Genomic DNA, 24,382 nt, shown 5'->3' on the forward strand with positions numbered 1-24,382 from the left:
GTTTGGAAAGCCATATTAGGACAGACCCTGTGTCAGAGGCAAACAACCCCAGCACTCTGACAGTCAGTAGCCCCTGCTTAACCCACGACACTCTGCCTTCCACTAGCCACCCCCAATGCGATCTGACACAGACACTGTGGGAGGTGGCTGGGCCACTTCTACTGTGAAGATACACCTGTCACAATGTGTACACAGAGGACAATGACACTGCTAACTCATTTACCACTTTTATTTGACAATGCTGAAACACACACTCACCATGTGCTGTAATGCAACTGACAGTGCTGTAGAGAACATATGTTTGTGGAACAATGTGTATACGTCGAGAACACTACATAGGATACAGTGGCATTTCTGTACAGATTAAGGCTTGGCTTTCTGAACTAATTAATCAATGCTGAGCAGGTTCCGAAATTGAACAGATTTACGTGCGAATGAGAACAAAATCAGCAATAATAATAATATTACAAAACCAATCAACATGATTATTCCAGAGTTATAGTTTTGCATCGTGGTAAACCAAGGAAAAAAATGCTAATATTTCCTCCAGTGCCTCTGAAATGACAACCACATAATTTACAGGGTTAGGTTTGTGAAGGATGAATAAGGGTACAACTTCTTTCAAAATAGAAATTGACATGAACATCCAAATTAAATTTCAAGTTAAAATACTAAAATGATTACTACCATATAAGGTAATAAATTAGAAATACAAAGCACAAGATTAATGACTCATTGCTGTTTATCAGGTAATAGGAATAAACCCAGATAAAACAAATACAATATTCAAGTGTTTGAACTGAATAAAATGTGTTATTGGCACATCTAAGGTGTGGTAAAACATTATACACAGTACCTATACAGCTTCTAGCGTTTAGGGTGGTTTTCTGTAAACAAAAGGCTTTGACTCATGAAACAAATGTTACTTTGTAGAGACTTTCGTAAAGGTATCGCAGGCATGAGCTCTTGGCATGGTACGAGATCACTGTTTATATGACAGTCGTTCATGGTCGTGCAGGTATTGCGGGAAAACAAACATTTTATGGAAACTAAAAATGCAGCTTTGTCTTCGTATAGTTGCGCCATGCAATACTGCTTTACAGATGCTGAATCTGATTGCTTTGAATGGGAAAGTCTTTCTCAGGTGTCTTTAATAAATAGTGCTTTGACCAAGAATGATCAGCTCTTCTGGAGTGATTCTCCATGGACAGATGCAGGTCAGTCGGGTGAGAACTGTTGCTCCACGCAGGCTTTCCTTCTCCTAATGATTGGCATGACTGTATTCAAAAGCAAGCTATTTTAGTCCTGTGAAGAAAGGAAAGGAATTCAATATATGTTTTGATCATACAAAAACACCACTGTCAGTGCTGAAAGATGGAGCAGAAGGAACAAGTGGACTAGAGGAAGAGTGGAAGTGTCTTCGATAACCAGAGAGAAAGTATAGTTTCATTAGTATTCAGGGGAAAATAAATGAATAAAAGACATGCCTATTCAAGCAGAGGTGTGGAATTATTATATCACTTTCCGGGTTATGGTAATGGAAACGCGAAGCTGGAGGAATAATATAATCTAATTCTTTACAGAAAATGTTAAAGGTATGGAATCACCTTCAACAAGATAGTAAGGCATAATCAACAACACAAAAAAATCCCTGCTAGACAAATGGGGTGTATTAGTAATCTAGAAAAGACTGAACATGAACCTTACTAAGTATGTGTAATGTAATACCTTCACTGGATTCCCTTTAATCTCTTTAGTTTCAAAGGGTTCTCAACTACAGTGCTAAGCCATGTTTGCTGTTCAACCAGGTAACATTTTTAACCTTTATAACACTATTTTATTATAATAGAAACCCAGGGCTTTCATATTTTGCCTACCAGATAAACATTGCATCCACAATTTGGAATTCCCTTTTGTTTCCTTTCCCGAAAAATGGCCAAATGGTGACATTTTGCTTAAATATAGATTTGTGGTACTGTACACGTTCACATTTGTCCGAGTGAAAACAGAAATTAAAAGTGGTGGAGTACATTTAGACCCCATGTAAAAAAAAAAAAGATTGCTACTACATAAATAAATAAAGCATGACTATTTTGACAGCCTAACGCCAATGGAGGCACCCTTGCATCCTAGGCACAACACTATCCTGGGAGGCTTTTTCCTCTTTCTAAGTGTGTTGCAGAATGAGCAGAAAGAGGCTTTTTCCTCTTTCTATGTGTGCTGCAGAATGCAGCACATAGAACTAGGAAAAATGAGGAGAAAAATGTCTCCTCATTTCGCCTACCCTGCGGAGATGTAAAATTTTGGCACGTCCCCAAGTTTACAGGCTCCTGTAAATCTGGAGCTGTGTCAAAATCCATGAGTGTTGCTTGCGAAAACCCACTGGAATTTCAATGGAATGCCTCTCTGGCGCTGAGTCCACCAGAAGAATAAATCAGTCTGTCTTTTTTTCTACTTCGGGAGCATGGTGTTTACTGAAGAAAGTAGGCAGCTGTGCTTCCTGGCTGAGGTGGAATGTGAAAAGCACTTTTGAGAGGAAGCAAGCCTGCATGTTTGTAATTTAAAAAGAAACAAAACAATGGATCGAAAGCTTGAGTTAATCTCAGCAGGTAATTCCTCCCAACAGCATTCCAGTCCATCATTTTTTGGCCCACTGTGCCCTCCAGTGGGTGGCGAGATGTATGCAAATCAGCCTTGGGCTGCTTCAGTAGGAATAGTAAAGGGTGAACTGTCAGACCAGGTCCGCTCTACAAGAAACAAAAACTAAAACAGTTTTTGGCCTTGTTGGACCACATTAGTTAGGTGCAAGATGAATCCTGCAGCACGGTGAACAAGGGAACTATGTCTGGGCATATCCATACCACTTAGGGCATGTCACTTATAAATATATTAAAAGGGATAGGTAAAATGTTTGAGATAATCTAATCAAGTGGTAATTACTTGGGCCGCACTTCAGTGGATCGTTTTAAACTCACAGTCCAATAACACACGTAGAGCTACTATGGTGCTGTTACCTGGTAAATCACCTCCGGACTGCTCTTAATGGCTTTTTATTAGCAAGAGGTGGGGGTAAGGGTCAGAATCTTACTTCCCCAAGAATGTGAATTCCATGTTTCGCTGTGTTACATATGTACCACATACAAATAAGTACTAAGCCCTGCAAGCGATTTTTGCCTAAAGGAGCTGGTAAAGCTTGCTTTATGGAGCTTATGCTATTTATACCTTTGTCAGAATGGCAGACTCAGAAGCATAGTCTTTCTTTATCTATATCATATTTTAACCATTTACCCCACTTGTATGAAAAGGAAAGGAAAGGATAACTATTAGAAGGATCTTGGCACAGAAAGAGGAAATGGGGCAGATTCAGGAGTATTTTTTGGGGGGTATGCGTCTAACTTTCTCCACTTTCAGATGCAGTGCTCGGGACCGCAGTACGTGACAGCGAGACGTCCGGTGGAGGCAAGGGGTTTGAGCAACCTGCAGTAGACCTATGAGACCTACTGTCAAATCGGTGCTGGGATCAAGAGACCCGTGAAAAACATATGGGTAAACCGACAGCAGACTGTTATTGCTCTGAGATACTTGGGAAAGGCAAGGTGAAGAGGGACTCTTCGAATCTAAGAGCATAGACAAAGCAAGTGAAAGGCCTTACACCAAATGACCAGTTGTGCCAGTGGTGGCCCTACCCCTGCACCTCAATGACCTAGGGAGACCTAATAGGATCCTCCTACTGTGATGAAGCGTGGAATTTGATGTCCTCTAATGGGAAAGTGCATTATAACTTGAATGCTAGGCAGTAAGGTATAGCACCTCAGTGTCTGAGAAGAGGGCTGGTGCTAATGAGGGAGGGTTAGAAAAGATTGAGCTAATGGTGTTAGAAGTTTAAAAAAAAGATTGCTCTAATATGTTCATTTTATGAGAGATGTTGAGCTTGTCTGCAAGATAAGTGGTGGGTGCTGGCTGTGATGGTTTTTGTAAATGATGTAGCTCTTTTGAAGATGGTGTGGGCTGGCTAGAAAGTCTGGAGACCTCCAAGTCTATCATGGCCCTGGGTCGTCCCCCCAGTTGTCAACGAGGTAGATTCTTTCTTATTCACAGATGATCACGTGCCCCACACGCTTGTATATTAAAGCTAATTCCAACAAGTAACCATAGGTAGGATGATAGGGAGCATAATAATGGTCACTCTGGGTGAGGAGGAAATGCAAGGAGAAGTGGAAAAAAGAACTGTCCCACCAGGAATTAGATTCTCTCATTCTTGGACCAGAGCACTATGACTATCACCAAAAAATGCAGGGACTGCAGAAGGAGGTGGTAAAGATCAGAGTCATGGCCTCTGTCCTGTTCCCTACATGGCTGGGGATAAAAATAGGATATAAAGTGTCAATGTTTGCTAGCATGGATGCTGCCATAATCAACATATTCTTAGACATACGAGTAAGGAGTGCAGATGCTACTATACCGGCGGAGGGCCTTCTGTGTTAAGACTCGAAGGCCCAGATTTACTAATATTTGCATATGGGTGCTGTTGCTTTTTTACCATGCCCAGCACAAGATGTATTTCCGAATCTACTTATCCACACAAAATCCGATTTTACATGGCTTTGTAAAAAAAAAAAAGTGAGGAAACGTAGCTCCCAGCACTGCCCATGTTATTTTGAGTCAGGAATGTGATCCATGGGTAGTGCATGGTCATTACCTTGCATCCACTCATAGAATTTGGCGCAAACACACATTTGCCAAAACAATGGTGAGCCTGAGGCTGGGGTAACAAGGAGAAATGTCTTAATTTCTACTCTATACTTTCTCTTTCTATGTGCGCTGCAAATTGCAACACACATACAAAATGGAATATGGCTTCATAGATGAAGGTATCCCTTTCTGCACAAAAACAATCCTGCCCACACCACACAGTTGCACCATGTTGCAGGAGTGCCTGGTTGGCATTAGGCTGACTGAAGGGCACTAGTGCCATGAGCAAGCTATGTGAGAGTAGAAGTGCACTATATCTTTGTAGATATGGCACATTTCTGCTCTCTATCTATCATGCAAATCAGCTCAGCAAATCACCTTTCTATACTGCTTTGTGTGAAAGGATAGTAAATCTGCCTCAATCTCCCAAGGTTACCTGTTGTGAAGATGCTGGACATTGCAGCCTCTTTATTTTCCCACCTGACTTTCCACTGGAATCGTGTCACAGAAAATAGAAAGGGACCGGGTGCAAACATATGAATTGTGCTATGGAACACACATAACTATAATTTCTTTTTAAACGGTCTGATATATGAAACTGTGGTATTCTTTGATTTTATAATACATATGCAATAGGATGATAGAGTTAAGCTACAGGGATAGTATTTAACAGAATATAACTTTATTACGTTTTGGCTGTCTCTAAAGTTAAACGATGATAGCAATACATTATTTGTTGAACAATGAGTGCTAAAACATGGAAAACCTTGTGATAAGCACTTTGGTTGTGATAAAAAAGTATAGAGCCTTGGTGAGGAAGACACGCTTGCCAGATAACACCTCTAAAACTCCTAAAGCAGGGAAGACAGTAGTGTCAGGCATTGTCAATGGGCAACAAATGTCTAATAAAATAGTAGGAAAGAAAATAGATTAGATTAAATATTTTACGTGAAGTAATGCTTTTATTGAATGAAGGACCACAAGAGATGGCTTTATCCTCCTCTCAAACACAGGAATATAGTAAAATTACCTATGCACCTGTAGCCTATGGAATAGCACACAGAAATGTGTCACATGAAGAATTTTGGTAGACAGCGGTGAGGAGCAAGGAAAGAGTAAAATAGCAAGTTATGAAGGTACGGGTTAAGTGCAGAGGCAATGAGACAGGGGTTGGAGAAACTGGTCTGCCTGCACTGAGGGAATACAATAAATGCAGTACAAGGATATATTATCCATGTAACTGAACACAAGACCTTAGTACAGTGAACTATATCTAAGAGTAATAGAAGCCAAAAGAGAACTGGACATGTACTATGTGGAAAGACGTAGTTTTGTGGTGCTTTTGTGATGTGGACTCCTCTGCTAGGATTGAACAGATAGCTGCAGCGTGACAAATTATCCACATTCTTGGAGCTATTTTGGGAGTCACAATATCCAGTTTTATGGCCTTTCAGTTTTTACAAAAAGGAGCCTAGGCCATCTCATTTCTCATTTAGAGGCATATGTGTTATAATAACGTGATACCTTGGATATATGTCCATGGGAAATAATGAAATATTCGAATAGGAATCATTTCCTCCTGACAAGTAAGAACGTGCACGTTTTACTCAATTACAGGTTTCTCAATTACGTCTGTCAAAACTGCCCTTGGAAGAGCATTTCTGCGCCCCACTGGACTGCACTAAGAATGACCTCAAGAACGGGAGTATAACTGTAACTTTTTTCATTGATTCACCAAAGGCAGACCGAGGCTCCTAACTTACATAATTTTGCCCACAGTTTGATATGGAAACAATGCACCTGAAACTCTATCTTGGATATTATTTAAGTAGAGTTCATATACATCGTTACCCTACTATGCTAAACATTAAGCGATGCAATTCTTCCAGGCATCTTATCTCAACACAAATAATACCAAATGTGAAAATAATTTTCCATTGCCTTACTGTTGATTTATCACCATGTCTATGACTATTAAATGCTTCTGACTGTTTTTATTCACTTTAATATACCAGTTTAATAATTTCTAATTACGTCCAGTCAAAATTTGGAGGAAAGACAAACCTCTGCAAATACAAGTACTCACTCAACATTTGCTGTAACAACCAGCCGAGTACTGCGCACATTTTCTTTTAAAATGTATATTTCTTTGCTCCAAAACAAAAGACAAAGATAAACATTCGGGTAAGAGGAAATACGCCGGAATTACAAAGAAGTTGTTGTCATTTGGGGTGAATCAAACAGGCAGCCATTAAGTTGCAACTGTTATTCAAAGCAGTCTATTGTATGCACAACACAGCACTGTAAGCTTTTGCACAGCACGTTAGTATGAATGATATGCTTCCAGGAGTAGGGTACGGAAATTACGTTTAGTTTTATGATCAGAACAATTGGGATACACCTTTTTGGACAAAAGTGGATACAAAAAGGCTGCATTATTCGTTGCCTAAGGAACAATGCCAAGCCACAATGGAAACAATAAAAAAAAAAAAGCATCCATAAAAAGTAAGGGAATAGAGCAGCACATATCCTACACGAAAAGCACTTTCCAAAAAAATAAACCATTGACACAGTTAAGCCCAAGACAGGACTCTCAGCCAGTGTTATCTTGCACGAACGCACTGTTAATTTTCAGAACATTTACAACTATTAAAGCACAGATAAGTTAAGAAGAATGAAACTGACACAGCCGCCCAAGCCTGAAAATATAAGCAGCATCCAACAATCCAAAAGGAGCAAACAGTGAGTGGTTCATTCTCTCACTGGCATGATATGAAAAAAATACATTCCAAATCAGAATATGCCTCAAGCATGCTTGTTTGAAGCAAATTAAATAGTAAGACTTCAGTGCCAGGGAGAGAAAGACTGACAGAAAGGGAGAAGGTTTTAGAGGTGAAATATGAAAGGGAAATGCCCTTTGCCACATGCCAGCTTACAGAGTTGCCTAGGAGAATCATATTCTCCTCTTACCTGTGGTCAAGCCTCCCCATCTTCCGGTGTGATCTCTGTTTCTTTATGTACCACTACTTTGGTCACTGACATGTCAGGGTGCTGCTCTTTGGCTTCTTTAATTGCCTGAGCCAGCGCCTAGCCCAAGGAAATCACGGAAGGGCAAAAACAAGAAGGAGGTGGAACATGCATGATCAATAGAAAGGTGAAGATTCATGAGAAATTACACAATTTACAAATGAAGAATGATTAGAACACGAAATATTGTCTAATTATTTCATTAGGTTACAGAAGACAATTTCAGGCATGCCAGTTTTTTTTAATTAGAAGGAGAAGGCTCTTCTGCAATAGGAGGGAGGTGTCTGGATGTGATGTAATACTCTACCTGATCATGGTCGATGTCTGCATCCCCTGTAATAACTATTCTTTTTTCAATTCTCGTCTCTGATATGCCTCCTTTTACAGTCTAATAAAACAATCGGTAACAAAAATAGCCATCAGTTCATGCAAAGTATACACGTTTTTAATTAGGAAAAAAGAATACTTAATTTTAAACACAAGCAGGAAAATAAAATTATTTAAACACTTTTGTGACATCTTCCCATCTTCTAATGTACCCTCCTGCTTTGCAGGTCAGAATGGAAAGTGCTCTTGAAAAGATGCATTGAGCCTGCTTCCATATCAACGCCTTTCTCTCCCCATCCTGTGTGACCCAGGTGATCCACAACTGTTACTCTCTTTTCGACAACTAGGAATGTTCTCCTGTGAATTTTTGCTAGAGTAAGATCTCTGAAAATGTCCTACCAGCAATAACTCATAAACTTTATTTTCTGTATCATTTCCTTTATTATCTGTGTGGAACCCCCGTATGCAGTGCCTTATAAAAAGCCCATATGTTTCACCTCAAAGAGTCATCCCAGTGCTGCCGATTTGGGCTTGCCGTTAATGACCGGAATCAAACTATGTCTCGAATGCTGTGGGCCACTGTTGAAAGATGGCGCATTTATAGCCTATGTCTCTAGCATGAGAGAATTGCTATAGCTGCTACACATTCAATGCCAAGGCTGCAATAATGTCTCCAATAATGTCCTTACTCTTGTGTAATACGGGAATTTTTCTTCAATACTGTCGGAAATTAGGTTATTAGTTGTGTGGCCTACACAAATAATAGGTCCACAATCCCCTTAGTGGGAACCAAGCACCCCCTTGTAGCGCTGGACTCTCTCAGGGTAGCGAGGCAGAGCAATCCAATCAATGGAGGTGGTATAGGCTTGTAATCACCATTCGCTGGCCCACAATAATAACTCAATAAATGACTGTCCAGTCAGTACTTTTTCTTTAGAAAAAGGAGAAGTACATTTATTACACACACTACCAAATACTACACGATAATTTATAAATATGTACATTTGCAGTTGGAAAATACCATTTGAGACAATGTATAAACACTTTTGACCCTCTAAAGCGGTTACACAAACATATCTAGAAAGTCTATTGGTTTTGTCCAGGTTCAAGAGCAAGAAACCACATGTTAAAATCATCATTTTGTACTTCAGTGCAATCATCAAAGATAATAATCATGTGTAAATGCACTAATTAATGTTAATAAACCATCTACACTGTGAGCAATATTCATTATCAACATAATCAACATAATGGGGAACCAATAAAGCATTAACAACATATATATTGTGGACAGTAATCACTGTCATCATTATGAGGAACCAGTAAAGCAGTTATGATGAGTTAAACCAGTGTCTGTATTTTTTATATTTTACTAACAATCACACTGCAATTATAAAAGCAGCCCCTAGTGGACATCACATTGTAATGACCCTGTCATGCAACAATACACTTGGCCCCTAGAGGGCACTTCAATATAGGTACTTCCTTAGGCCATAACAAATGCAGCCATACATACCTAGAGAGTGCAGCACTTCCAGACGTACAGCAAAAGCTCTAGCCTTGAGAGTGTTTGAAACTATGAGCAAAATCCTGGCAAGGTCAATGTTTTTTTGGCTCACCCAACTCAGGGTGGAGGCTCCTCAAATTATTTGTGGAGAATGGCTGCACCTTCCTGGTATTGTTGGTGGTGACCATGCCATCCTGGGGCCAACACAAGGGAAGAAACAGACAATTGTAGGTTGAAAATCACCAGACCGCGCAGGGAATTATGGGGCGCTCCTTTGGAGGGGGGCAGGGGGGAAGTGTAGGTCAGCATATTAGATTAGCAACTCCTCCCGGTGCAGCATCCTGGTTTTCTTTTTGTTTGCGGCCTCACGCTGCACCTGTGTGCTTCAGGATGCCTGGTCCCACCTGGGCAGCCTGCATGCAGGCTTCGACACTGGTTGGGGGAGAGCTCAGGGAGACCAACCCTGACTGACCCCTCCAGCTCCCAGTGCAGGCCACGTTTGACTGTGTGCTCCCTCGCACTTTCTGTTTTTCTTTTTCTCTGGTGATATCGTGGGTCCTGGGATGGAGTTCCAGCCCCCTAAAACAGAAAAACGCCCCAGTGAGGGGGGAGTCTCTGGGCAAAGAGGTGGAATTGAGGAGAGGCCCCATACCGGCCCCCCTTCTGGCATTATTCTTTTATTATATGTCTTCCTTGTGCTGACCCCCAGACTCTGGCACACCCAGAGGGAATTACCTGGACAATGCTGTGGAGCCCTACATGTTCAGTGGCAGAAAAGGTTGCAAAACATTTAAAAATACCCTTCTCACCTCCAAAGCCATGCAGACCTCAAAGAGGTGTTTCTCCTGGTTCCCTGTGCCATTTTTCCTCCTGATCTTGGTTTCTGGGATGCAGACAAGTCCAGAGCTTTCCCCCAACTGGCCTCAGGAAGTGTAAGGGGACCATTCTTACTGGCCCTTGGGGAAACCCACTGGACCTGGGGGCAACTGGGCAGAGATCTTAACCCTGAGTGGGGGTCAGGGGATTTGTCCTCCATAGCAGTCCCAGGATCTAGCAGTGAAGTGTAGAGAGTTTCACAGGCAAAGAGAGTTTCCCCTTGTGCATGTGTTTTTAAATAAGAGAGGAAGGTTCCAGAAATCAGACAGTCCTGGCCAATCCTAGAGTGCCACGTCACCTCTCCAAACCCTGTCCCAACCCTCATGCACATCAGACATTGACAGTCCAAAATGGCGTCATCCAGGAGTCACTGGTCACATCAGCTCCTGGGGTCTAAGCTCTGCCCCTCACCGACATCACTGCCATGGACTTGCACACTAAGGGGGTCATTCTGACCCTGGCGGTCCAAGACCGCCAGGGCCCCGAATGACGGAAGCACTGCCAACAGGCTGGCGGTGCTTCAATCCCCATTCCGACCGCGGCGGTAAAGCCGCGGTCGGATTGCCGGGGCCGGCGGTCATCCGCCGTTTTTGCCCCAGCTTGGGGAATCCACCAGGGCAGCGCTGCAAGCAGCGCTGCCCTGGGGATTCTGACCCCGTACCGCCAGCCTGTTTCTGGCGGTTTTCACCGCCAGGAAGAGGCTGGCGGTAAGGGGTGTCCTGGGGCCCCTGGGGGCCCCTGCACTGCCCATGCCACTGGCATGGGCAGTGCAGGGGCCCCCTAACAGGGCCCCATGAAGCTTTTCACTGTCTGCCTAGCAGACAGGGAAAAGCGCGACGGGTGCAACTGCACCCGTCGCACCGCCGCAACACCGCCGGCTCCATTCAGAGCCGGCTCCTGTGTTGCGGCCCCCATTCCCGCCGGCCCAGCGGGAATGTTGGAATGGGGGCAGCGGTATTTTGGCCGCATGGCGGCCAAATGCCGGTTCCCGCCTGAGTTGGAATGAGCCCCTAAAAGTTCAAAGACAGCCCCCTTCTGGGCTGGCTCCAATTATCTGGGCTCTTTACTTTGTTTGGTGCACTTGGACAGGCCATCCGTGGTGCAGTGTGATAACTGAGCGACTGATGCAGAATATTCCGCCCACCACTTTCCTCCTCAGGAGCTAGGTTAAGTACTGTTAATTGCCCCCTTTGTGTGGGGCAGCCTTTGATCCTGCTGCTGGAGAGAATTACAATCTTACTTACCCAGTAAGTATCTGTTTGTGGCATGTAGTGCTGTAGAGCTATGTCTGGGTGACTCCATTGTTGGAAGAACAGGTTTAGAACTTGTGAGTTGAGTTCCAACTCGTGGAATTGTTGTCATCTCCTGCTGGAGAGATCCGCAAAGTTGTTGTCTACCCCGGTATGTACTCTGCTAAATGGTGAATTTTGTCTGACAGCGTACCTCCAGATGATCTGGGTTAGTTGACATAGCTGAGGTGACCAGGTGCACCCCTGTTTTTGTAGATACTACATGGTAGTCATGTTGTCTATTTTGAAGATAACCACTTTGACGCTGAGTTGAGGAAGGAATGCTTCTAGTGCTAGCGGCTGGTGAATGCTGCTAGGTGAATGATATGAAGATGAATTTGATTCAGTGTGCAATGTCCCTGTACAGTCTTGTTTATCAGGCCTCAACCACATGTTCTTTCTCCAAATGGACAATTGTTTGTACTGCAGATCACTATAACTATAATTCTATTAAAAATCAGTTTCATGCTGAAGTCCTGCTCAGTTGTACAGAATGTAGAAAAGGGATACAGAAGTGAGGAAAGTATATTTCTCACTTGCAACTCAAAATGTCACATTTGACATTGGAATTGTATGTGTTCTGCAGCCAAGCAGCAGGACACATTTTAAATGTATAATAAATAGGTAGTTCATTTAGAGTAAGATGTCTGGTCTGCCATTGCAGGAAAGGGATTTACTTTGATGACCTGGTGAAGACCCATTGCCATCCTTAGAGATCTCCACCAGGCAGCAACAGATCACTATGCCTTCAGCAGAACAACCGTCATGGCAGTTCCACTGAAGTTATGCTGAGTGGGCACCATTTTCAATATTCCTGTTTAAGAAAGTTCTTTGTGTTTTTTTAAAAAGAAAATTGAAAAGGAGAAGCTTATAACTGAAAAAATGTCACTGACACACTGGGTGTCTTCTCCAAGGACAGGGGTAATTTCTCTGGTTTCCTGTCTGTGACTACCAAGCTTTCCCTGACAGTCAAAAACAGAGAAACGTTGTCGGGACAGTCTCATATCATCAGAATCATAGAGGTGGAATGTGGAGGAATAAATATCTAAACCCCCAATAAAATAATATATTTCATGTACTGTCCAAATAAATACATTGTTTTAATGGCTTAAACGAATTGGAAACAAAAAACAACGAGGTGCTTACAGGAACCAATTAGCAGCGTAGGCCCACTCCTCTAAATTCAATGTAAGCTTTAGTGCCAACTGTTCCATGGCACTGTTTTGACTATGAGTTCAGCAGTTTCTTTCATCTAGGCATCTCCATAAGAGAAGTATGCCCTTTGCTCATCAGAAGCATATGCAATGTTTTCTTTTTGAAACTGGTGTAACATAAAGTCCACTAACATCAACCTCAATAGAAAAGAACAACTTACTTTGGTGATATGTGTGGTAGTTGTGGTGCTGGTTGTTTCAGACGTGATGGTCTGTGCACTCATAAGGATCCCCGGATCAGTGTCAGCATTAGGATCCACCTTAACAAAGAGAGTGAAGTGAATGGTTAAGTTTTATACAGCAGGTGAGGCTTCTTTTACAGGCCACTTAAAATATCTGTGTTTAGGAGCCAATTCATAGCAATCAATATTTTTTTTTAGAATTGAAAGCTTTAATTATGTTTTTACCATAGCACTGGATGTCATTTCTTGAACAGATATTTTTACACATATTCATTTTGTGATGGACTGCATTTATATACCAATTTATTCTATATTGAAGTATCTCATATTTCAGGTTTTCTGTTTGTGTATTTTCAACTAGGGAGTATAAGTTAGAAGAGAAATAAAGTGGTCAGGGCAAGATAACTCGGGATGCATAATCCGCCCCCTTTAACAAGGATGTATTATCTTTTTCTAATACGCACACTAGATTACAACCCGTTGTAGATTTGTATCAACATGCAAGCATCTATCCATTTATTCAGATACGTTTCACATCAATTACATTTCAGCATTATGGTAGGAAGGGTGAGGTGGAGGAATTTGCTCCTGATTACTACTGTGAAGGAGACTCAGATTTTAACTGTATTTGTTTTTAACTATTTGGCACAGGTTTCAGAATGAGTTTAATTATTATCCATATTTTTATACCAACTGTAGATGAAGCCGTCCCTGGCACTGCTCATTAAATGGATTTTTGTGTGGGAATAAACTTATACTTCCTCATTGATTGATATAAACCATATACATCAATCTGTATCCGTTTCAAGCTTCTCGGAATTAAAACTAGTTCTATAAATACTTTACTTAAGTCACTATGATTTGTGAGATCTTTTAACAACGGCTCCAACATTGGTTTCATGACAACTTTTCCATGTCCGCGGATTTCTTTGTTGACACAAATAATTGATTTTGGAAACACTCTGCTCCTTTTCTTCATAATAGTAGGAATGAGAAATTCCAACTAGAGCAGATTAAAGCTGTTTGAATCTGAATTATCTCCATAGCATTAATCTAATTACTTTTTTTTTTCTTCCGACTGACTAACGATCATACCAAGGACCCTTGGATGTCTTGGAATATCCAACATTGTTTGTATTTGATAGATCAAATTCTCTCATTTTTTAGGAAAAAAAACAGCATTCTATCAAGTTGATATTTAGCTGCATCAGTCTTGCTCGTCAGACTCAAAAGTTCTTTGTACTGTTTAAAGGTACTAAAATTACTTGTTCTGCGATCACATTGTGACATGGGTCCTTAAGCATAAGAACGTATACATCTGATCTGTCCTGGTTTTCCCACTGGATGTTTATACAACCATCCTACCTTTAGGTTCGAGCTTTGTAATATGAAAAGCTGATTGCATGCATGATGTACTTTACATGGAGTTTGATCTATCTTTGTCGTACACCTGAAATGGAGTATGCATACCACTTGTCTTTACTCCTACTGTTAAAACACAAAGGATGTGTCGGATGGAGAGTTACAGGAAACAATTCTAACTGGTTTTCATAGAAAATGTTATGTTTCACAAAACTGCTTACTTTGTGACGTAAAATAGTCATCTCACATTTGTGGTTTAGTTATGATACACACTATAGCTTAAAGAAACACTGCTTTATGGTTGAGTCTGTGTTTATTTTTAAATGTGTACCAGCCAGCTCCATGTTCAGAAAAAAAGAAAGGAGGGCTATGGCTAAAATGTCAATGTAAATTTATTATATGGGAGGAAAATACCCATGCATGCCACACAGAGCTCTCACAAGCATAATTCTATCTCAACAAGAGCTATGAGCTTAATAATACACTCACTCCCCCTATTTATCCACTGACTACCAGCATCAATACGACCTTCTTGAAATATGTGCCTATATTTGTAAATTAGGAATTATTATATATATATATATGTATATGGAAAATGTCACTTACCCAGTGTACATCTGTTCGTGGCATTAGTCACTGCAGATTCACATGCTGTGCACATCCCGCCATCTGGTGTTGGGCTCGGAGTGTTACACGTTGTTTTTCTTCGAAGAAGTCTTTTCGAGTCACAAGACCGAGGGACTCCTCCCATTTCGACTCCATTGCGCATGGGTGTCGACTCCATCTTAGATTGTTTTCCCCGCAGAGGGTGAGTAGGAGTTGTGTATGCTAGTAATAGTGCCCATGCAATGGAGTGAATGCGTCTGTACATAATGAAGTTTAAAGTAATATATTTACAAATGTACAAATGTTTAAGATCTACTTCTGAACGGCTACAGGCTCCCGGGGAGGCGGGTGGGCGCATGTGAATCTGCAGCGACTAATGCCACGAACAGATGTACACTGGGTAAGTGACATTTTCCGTTCGATGGCATGTGTAGCTGCAGATACACATGCTGTGCATAGACTAATAAGCAGTTATCTCCCCAAAAGCGGTGGTTCAGCCTGTAGGAGTTGAAGTAGTTTGAAATAATGTTCTTAGTACAGCTTGACCTACTGTTGCCTGTTGTGAAGTTAACACATCTACACAGTAGTGCTTGGTAAATGTATGAGGCGTAGACCATGTTGCTGCCTTACATATTTCGTTCATTGGAATATTTCCTAGAAAGGCCATGGTAGCACCTTTCTTTCTGGTTGAGTGTGCCTTTGGTGTAATAGGCAGTTCTCTTTTAGCTTTAAGATAGCAGGTTTGAATGCACTTAACTATCCATCTAGCAATGCCTTGTTTTGAAATTGGATTTCCTGTATGAGGTTTTTGAAAGGCGATAAATAGTTGTTTTGTCTTTCAAATTAGTTTTGTTCTGTCAATGTAGTACATTAGTGCTCTTTTGATGTCTAATGTATGTAGTGCTCTTTCAGCTACAGAATCTGGCTGTGGGAAGAACACTGGTAATTCTACTGTTTGATTCAAGTGGAACGGTGAGATTACTTTTGGTAAAAATTTAGGATTGGTCCGTAGAACAACTTTATTTTTGTGTATTTGAATAAATGGTTCTTTTTGTTTAACACATGCTTTATTCGATCAATCAATCATCAAAGCGAATGTACAATAATAAAGAATAAAATAGAACTAAAACCAATAGTAATAATATTATAGAGCATAAATGAAGGTTATTTTAAAACATGGATTCCTAAAAGCATAGTCTAATAAAAATTCTCAGTACACATAATACACATAATACATATAATACGGTTCCACCCCCCTTCCTACAGTTCTTGTAAGAGTAAAAGAATGAAAATAAGGCTCTAGATTAAGACACAGTCTTTACAATGGAATTGCGTATTCGCCATGCTGCTAATAAATATTTACTGACAGCAAGTATTAAAACCGTGGAACGGGGACTTTTTAAAATCCTCAAAGCAGAGGCACAATCTCTTATCCCCATATCGCGGCAAATATGACGGATCCACTTAGACCTGGGAAGGGAGTATACGGGGCAAAAAAACATAAAATGTTCAACCGTTTCTGCTTTTACACCACAGGCTGGGCATGTACTTGTTTCTGTTTTTGTACCCCATCTACACATCAGCGTCATCAACGGCAGTGACCCGAAACGGAATCTGGCATATAAGCTTTTACCAAGGATGCATCTGTCGTTATTACGCATTGTGGCACTGGGTCTTGAAAAGGCCGCCCTTGGTTTAAATTTATACTGTTCCACCATTGAAGCGAGATGTATGTTTGGCGGTCTATCAACACCAGATCTAGAAGTTGACCCTGTGCCTGTGACCACTGTGATGCTAGGCACTGTTGTAAGGGCCGCATGTGCAACCTTGCGTTTGGGACAATGGCTATGCATGAGGACATCATGCCTAGGAGTTTCATTACTAATTTGACCTGTATCTTTTGGTTTGGATACATGGCTTGTATTACATTTTGGAATGTTTGGACTCTTTGTGAACTTGGAGTGGCAATTCCTTTTACTGTGTTGATTGTTGCTCCTAGGTATTGCTGTGTTTGACACAGCAGAAGGTGTGACTTTGAGTAATTGATTGAGAAACCTAGTTTGTGTAGGGTTTCTATGACGTAATGTGTGTGTTGTGAACACTGTTTTTGCGTGTTGGTTTTGATTAACCAATCGTCTAGGTACGGGAACACATGTATTTGCTGCCTTCTGATATGTGCAGCTACTACTGCTAGACATTTTGTAAAAACTCTTGGCGCAGTTGTTATTCCGAATGGCAACACTTTGAATTGGTAATGTATCCCTTGGAATACAAACCTTAGGTACTTCCTGTGTGAAGGATGTATTGGTATATGGAAATATGCCTCCTTTAGATCCAGTGTTGTCATGTAGTCTTGTTGTTTGAGCAGTGGGATTACTTCTTGTAATGTAACCATGTGAAAGTGGTCTAATTTGATGTATGTATTTAATATTCTGAGATCTAGTATAGGTCTTCGAGTTTTGTCTTTTTTGGGTATCAGAAAGTACAGTGAGTAAACTCCTGTGTTTAGTTCTTGTTTTGGTACTAATTCTATTGCCTCTTTTTGGAGCAATGCTTGAACTTCTAATCCTAGAAGATTTATATGTTGTTTCGACATACTGTGTGTTTTCGGTGGGACTGTTGGAGGGAATTCGCGAAATTCTATGCAATAACCATGCTGGATAATTGCTAGTACCCAAGTATCTGTTGTTATCTCCTCCCAATGTTTGTAAAATTGGCTTAATCTTCCCCCCACAGGTGTTATGTGATGGGGATGTGTGACTTGTGAGTCACTGCTTATTTTGAGGACTTTTGGGGCTTTGGAATTTTCCTCTACTTCTTTGGAATTGTCCCCCTCTATATTGCCCCCGAAAACTTCCCCGCTGATATTGGCTTTGGTAAGTGGGCCTTGTTTGTGATGTTGTGGTTTCTGTAGGTTGTCCTCGAAACCCTCCCCTAAAAGGTGTTTTGCGAAAGGTGCCTCTGCTCTGCGGGGAGTAGAGTGCGCCCATGGCTTTTGCCGTATCAGTGTCTTTCTTGAGTTTCTCAATAGCAGTGTCGACTTCCGGCCCAAACAACTGCTGTTCATTAAATGGCATATTTAGCACGGCTTGTTGAATTTCCGGCTTGAAACCTGACGTGCTGAGCCATGCGTGCCTTCTTATTGTTATTGCAGTATTTACTGTCCTTGAAGCCGTATCTGCTGCATCCATTGAAGACCGTATCTGATTATTAGAGATACTTTGTCCTTCTTCCACCACTTGTTGTGCTCTTTTTTGGAACTCCTTGGGTAAGTGTTCTATCAAATGTTGCATCTCATCCCAGTGAGCTCTGTCATATCTTGCCAAAAGCGCTTGTGAATTGGCAATGCGCCATTGGTTTGCTGGTTGTGCTGCAACCCTTTTGCCGCAGCATCAAATTTGCGACTCTCTTTGTCTGGAGGTGGTGCGTCTCCCGAAGTATGAGAGTTTGCTCTCTTACGAGCTGCCCCGACAACTACTGAGTCTGGAGTTAACTGCGTTGTAATATAAACAGGATCTGTTGGCGGTGGCTTGTACTTTTTCTCCACCCTTGGAGTTATGGCTCGGCCTTTAACAGGATCCTGAAAGATTTGTTTTGAATGTTTTAGCATTCCTGGGAGCATAGGTAGTCTTTGGTACTGGCTATGAGTGGAGGTTAGCGTGTTAAACAAGAAGTCATCCTCAATTGGTTCTGAATGCAAGGTGACGTTATGGAAAGCAGCTGCCCTTGCGATCACCTGTGTGTAAGATGTACTGTCCTCAGGAGGGGACGGCCTGGTAGGGTACGAGTCTGGGCTGTTGTCCGATACTGGAGCATCGTAAAGGTCCCATGCATCGGGATCATCTTGACTCATGGCAGTATGAGTCGGGGAGTGCATCAGTGGAGGAGTTGCTACTGGTGATGTGTGCACTGATGGTGGTGGAGAAGGTAGTGGAGTTGTTTTCTTTGCCACCTTTGCCTGTGGCTCCTTGTCCTTTTCTTGAAAGGCAAGTTTTCTTTTTATTTTAATTGGAGGAAGAGTGGTTATCTTCCCTGTGTCTTGATGAATGTGGAGCCTCCTTTGAGTATAGTCTGGCTCTACAGCTTGAAGTTCCTCTCCAAATCTATGTTTTTTCATTTGGGAGGGCAATCCTTGTTCCTCTGTATAGGAACCTGTTTCCGGCTCCGAGGCTGGATGTTTCGGAACCGAAACTTTTTCGGAGGTCTTTTTTAGGCTCCGAAGAAACCTTTGTAATTTTCGGCGTGGTGGTGTCTCGGTGCCGAATTTGTTCGGTGCCGCTGTCACGGTGCCGAAATTTCTCAGAGCCGATGTCTCGGGTCCGAGATTGCTGTGTGGCGGTATCTCGACCGGAGTCGGATGACTTCGACACCAGCGTGCCCTTTTTCAGTGCCTTGGCTCAGTCACCGCTTTTTTGGGTTAAGCCATGGCCTGTTGGCGGTGGCGTCCCCTGGGCTTTTGTTGACTTCTCGTGAGTCTTATGTTTCGACATCTTACTCACGGTTTTCGGCGTTTCTTCGGCCTCGAGCTCTTCCGAGTCCGATTCGTGGATAGAGAAAGCTTCCTCTTCTTCCTCGAAACGCTCTTGTTCTGTCGGCGTCGACGCCATCTGCAGTCTTCTGGCTCTTCGGTCTCTTAACGTCTTTCTGGACCGAAACGCTCGACAGGCCTCACAAGTATCTTCCTTGTGCTCTGGGGACAAGCACAAGTTACAGACCAGATGCTGATCCGTATACGGATACTTGTTATGGCATTTTGGACAGAAGCGGAATGGGGTCCGTTCCATCAGCCTTGAATTCACACGTGGCCGGGCCGACCAGGCCCCGACGGGGGATCGAAAAAACCCCGAAGGGCCACCGGAACTCTTCTAAATTCGGTGTCGATCTGTTGTAACTAACCCAATACCGAACGCAAACAATACCGACGTTTTTTCAGAGATTCTAACGAACTTTCCGACCCGAAATACGGAGCGAAAAGGAACACGTCCGAACCCGATGGCGGAAAAAAAACAATCTAAGATGGAGTCGACGCCCATGCGCAATGGAGTCGAAATGGGAGGAGTCCCTCGGTCTCGTGACTCGAAAAGACTTCTTCGAAGAAAAACAACTTGTAACACTCCGAGCCCAACACCAGATGGCGGGATGTGCACAGCATGTGTATCTGCAGCTACACATGCCATCGAACATATAGATATAGATATATATATATATATATTTCTTGGTTGCATGTTTACACAACATGCATTGCTGAATGACTCGAGTTTAATACATAAATGCCATTTTATTATAGCCAATTTTTCATGGACTGTCATGTTAATGTTAAATGATTTAAAACTTTGTGACCTAAAAAAGGGGAACCTGTCTTCCATTACAGAGTACTATGAAGCTGTTTAAAAAGCTTTTGAGACGACGTTGCCTAAAGCAGATTTACTTGTAATCGGGGCATTGGAATTATACCATTATGCAGCTTTGGTGTTTTAAGCATGGTAATGAATTTGCTGCATTTGTTACATAATTCATCATCTGCTGCATAGTTTGCAGGTTTTGAAACAAATGTTTGTTTCCAGCTCATACGGGTCTAAAGTTAACAAAAAAAAACACAGCAACACATGTAGCCGCACAGTGGAAGGTCCTTCACAAACAATGACTGGTTACATTTCAGTTGCCTATTTCTGTATTTTGGTGTTAACTGGTAACAATGAGGTGAATCCTTTGCCAAGACAGTGTTAACATGTGTAAAAATGATAGTATCACAAACTGTGCTGCATTATGCCACATAATTTGCCCTTTCTTGCCAAATAACTGCGTCAAATCTTTCGCATAATTTGGTCCTCTCTGACCACATAATTCCTGTGGCTCGGCCTATGATTTACTTGTGTAAAGTCTTACTGCATTTTGTGTTTGTACATTACTTTAATTGCTATGCATGACAAATGTCGTTTGCAGCCTGCTGTCTCAAATTATTAACTGCTGGGATGGAATGACCCGGGGTAGAAAGAGAATCCCTTTTTAGATATATTTACCTCTGATGACTCATATGTAATGGTTTTTGTTTCTGTGTGTACTACCGGAACTTCCTTGGTAGAAATTTCATGTCTCTCGCTTTGAGACATGCCACCAAAACTCACAGTTGCAATCTTCAAGTCTGGCGAATGCTTCAAAGAGGGGAAATAACAACAATGTTATTATTTTCCTATTTCAGTTATTTGTGAACACAAACACAGCAACTTGGAGAAAAGGGTAATTAACTGAAACTTGCTGAGCAGTGATATTATAGGATACTTTAGGCTTCAATTTAAATGCAATCATTCTGCATCAGAAATGTTACTCTGTGGTTGCAATAACTTGTGGGCCTTGTGTCAACTTCCTTCAAAGATGCCCTGATGGGCGTTAACAATGCCATCTTTCCTACAGTAAAAGAAGCTGCCCTGTTTTTATGTTCATTGATCAACCAAGCTTAACCATGTTCGTCTAAAACCACCATGCGGTAATCTTGATTTTGCACCTAAGAAAACAGGCAGGCGATGGGTTGAAATCTTGTAAGTGTCACTACAGGCCTCTTTGTCATTTATATAACTCAATTTCGACCATGCATTTTCCCGTGGGGTCCTCCTGTATGCCTCTTTCCCTGTTCGTTGTGCAGCACGTCGGCCACAACCCTTAGGGGCATATTTATACTCTGTTTGCACCAAATTAGCATCATTTTTTTTAACTTTAATTCGGTGCAAAACTAACTCCATATTTATACTTTGGTGCTAGACCCATCGAGCACCACATTTATCGAGTTAATGTCATTTTTTGGAAGTGGAAACCTACCTTGCCTTAATGAGATGCAAGGTATGCGTTACCGTGCAAAAAATGACTCTATGGCCTTAACGCCATATTTATACTCCTGTTCAAAAATGGTGTACGGGAGGAAAGAGGGGTCAAAAAATGGTGCAAAGTTTGCTTTGCCCGGTTTTTTAACTCCTGGGTCAGGAAAGGCGTTAGGGGACCTGTGGGCCTATTTCCATGGTGGAACACCATGGAATAAGCCCGCAGGTTTCCTCCACAGACCGCAGGGGCACCCTCACCCACACCAGAGGAACTGCAGAGAATGGGGGACCCCATCACAGGTAAGTACAGATAAGTACAGGTAAGTATTGCATTTTATTTTTTAAAGTGCCATAGGGGGCCCTGTAATGGGCCCCCATACGTGGCGCAGGGTGCAATGGCCATGCCCAGGGGACCCTTGTCCCCTGTGCTGGCCATTGGAGTGGTTGGCATGACTCCTGCCTTTTCTAAGGCAGGAGTCATGTGGCATGGTAGGTTTAGCACCATAAAATGACTCTAATCTGGTTAGTCTTTTTTTTTACTCTGAACCTCTCCTAAAGTCATTTTTTGGTGCTAAACCCACCTTCTTCTATACCGCCAGCCCCACCTGACTAAAGTCTTTCTTTTTTTTTACTCTAGCCTACCCTTTGCACTGGCTTGCACCATTCCATAAATATGGTGCCCCGGCTGGTGCACAGAAATGGTGCAAGCCGGTGCTAAACCTTTTGGGGCAAAACTGCTTTAGTGCCGTTTTCCACCAAAATGTAGAAATAAGGGCCTTAGTTTCTTGCCAATCTAATTGTTGCTAATTTCTAATCCAGACAAACTGTGAGGATGAAAGGATGTGAACAGACTTCTGTGAAGAATGTGATAAGAGGGGCTTAGAAATAAGAGTAAATATGACACGACAGACAACTAATTTTACCTTACTTTTTATGCTTGCCACAGGTTGGGAATGGAGTGGGTGGATTTAAACGCAGGAAACTAACAGGGTGGTGTTAAGAGTTATGACCAGGATGAAAGATGCTGTGCAGGGTAATACCCAGTGTAGTGACATCAGAAAAGGATGTGCAGTGAGGCAAGTGGCAGCCCGGCCTGGCACTTCTAAAATGGAGATGGCAGTTCTAAGACCAGAAAGAATAACATCTGTAAACATAGAATCAGTCCAGAAAGGAAATTGATTTATTCATATACTTCCAACATAGGTAAAAAATATGGAGGTCCTCGTATATTGTAAGAAGCTTATAAATAGCGGTGACTAGCCACTTGTGCTAATCAGTTAGATTTATAGCTGGGCAAACCGGAACACAGTGTACATTTCAACCCTTTTCTAAAAATTCCTGGATAGAGTTTTTTTTAATTTTCCCCAAAATATTTGCTGACTGAAATTAGAATAGGAACTCAGCCTCTAGGAATATTTGGGGGAAAGTACAACTTAATCCAAATTTTTAGGACTGGAGTTAGAGAAGTAAATTTGTCTTCCCAGCGTCCAAGAAACCCTCGGCTGTCTCGAGGGTGGAACTGAAGACGACACACACACACGTTTGCTACCAAGCGGCAGTGGTGGCAGTGGGAGTCCAAATGAGCAGAAAACCAGTGAAAATTGCTCATGTGTTCTTTCAAAGCTGCACTAGATCTTTACCAGCTGCCACAGGAAAAGGAGAACAAATGTAATAGCCAATCATTCTTAAGTTAAGTTGTTAATATAGTCAAGCTCTGATCCCGAGATGTATAACCTGAAGAATCCGTGATTTGACATCCAGCATCCTAAGCAAACTATCAGTGGCGAAGGAGTCCTGGGAATCTGAAAAACTGTAAGGCTGCAGTTTGAAGGCAGGATCCACCTCCCCCCCCCATGCTCACCCCTGCCCCAACCGCTTACTCCCCCTGGATAGCTATTCGGGCCTTTGGGAAATATTATGCTTTTAATCATGTGATAATTGTAGAAGATTTTTAAACTAACAGTTATACAACCACAGGCCATCATTACTGGAACCTTCCTGTACAGTCAAATGACCATTACACAAAGCGAGGTCTGGTGCCGTTGAGGACTTTAACTTGTTTTTGGGATGGAAAGGCCCAAAACTGGAGCATGTGTGATGACACAAGACTTTATTTGGACGGTTTCTGTGAATCCCAGCAAGAGTATGTTTTAAATTATAAGGTGCAGACTTTTAAGAATGTTTCAGCAACTACACATAAATCAACCAGTTGTCCAAATAAGGGAAGCCATGAAATTCCTTCAAAAGCAGATTAGGCCATCATAGCTTCGGCCATTGGTGGATATCATTGGGTGCTGATTTAGTACAAAATGAAGTGCCTATAGTAGTACTGTTGATCTCCCAACTAGAAAGAGGGTATATGGAGGTTGACCTTCCAGGATGTTGAAGTAGCAACTTCTAGATAGAAAACAGGATTTGCGGTAGGCTGACAATCTTGATTTTCTTAAGAGAGGCAATTTTCTACACTGAAGAACCTGAGGTAGAAACC

The 24,382-nt window shown here is 41.9% G+C and overlaps 1 protein-coding gene across 33 annotated transcripts in view; it reads right to left on the reverse strand.

Moving 5' to 3' along the window:
• Window positions 1–211: 211 nt before the first annotated feature.
• The window catches only part of EPB41L3 (erythrocyte membrane protein band 4.1 like 3), an 826,134-nt gene continuing 801,963 nt past the window's right edge, over window positions 212–24,382 (reverse strand). For 22 of the 33 annotated variants that reach the window (XM_069219822.1, XM_069219821.1, XM_069219820.1 and 19 more), the window contains 5 exons: window positions 21,103–21,234; window positions 13,094–13,192; window positions 8,027–8,107; window positions 7,663–7,779; window positions 212–1,305 (listed from right to left, as the gene is read on the reverse strand). In XM_069219822.1, the coding sequence (XP_069075923.1) occupies window positions 7,669–7,779; window positions 8,027–8,107; window positions 13,094–13,192; window positions 21,103–21,234 (423 nt within the window). In that variant the 3' untranslated portion in view covers window positions 212–1,305; window positions 7,663–7,668. The other 11 variants (XM_069219844.1, XM_069219836.1, XM_069219841.1 and 8 more) reach the window with 5 other exon arrangements.

The sequence above is a fragment of the Pleurodeles waltl genome, chromosome 2_2 (genome assembly GCF_031143425.1).
Source record: "Pleurodeles waltl isolate 20211129_DDA chromosome 2_2, aPleWal1.hap1.20221129, whole genome shotgun sequence".
Lineage (NCBI taxonomy): Eukaryota > Metazoa > Chordata > Amphibia > Caudata > Salamandridae > Pleurodeles > Pleurodeles waltl.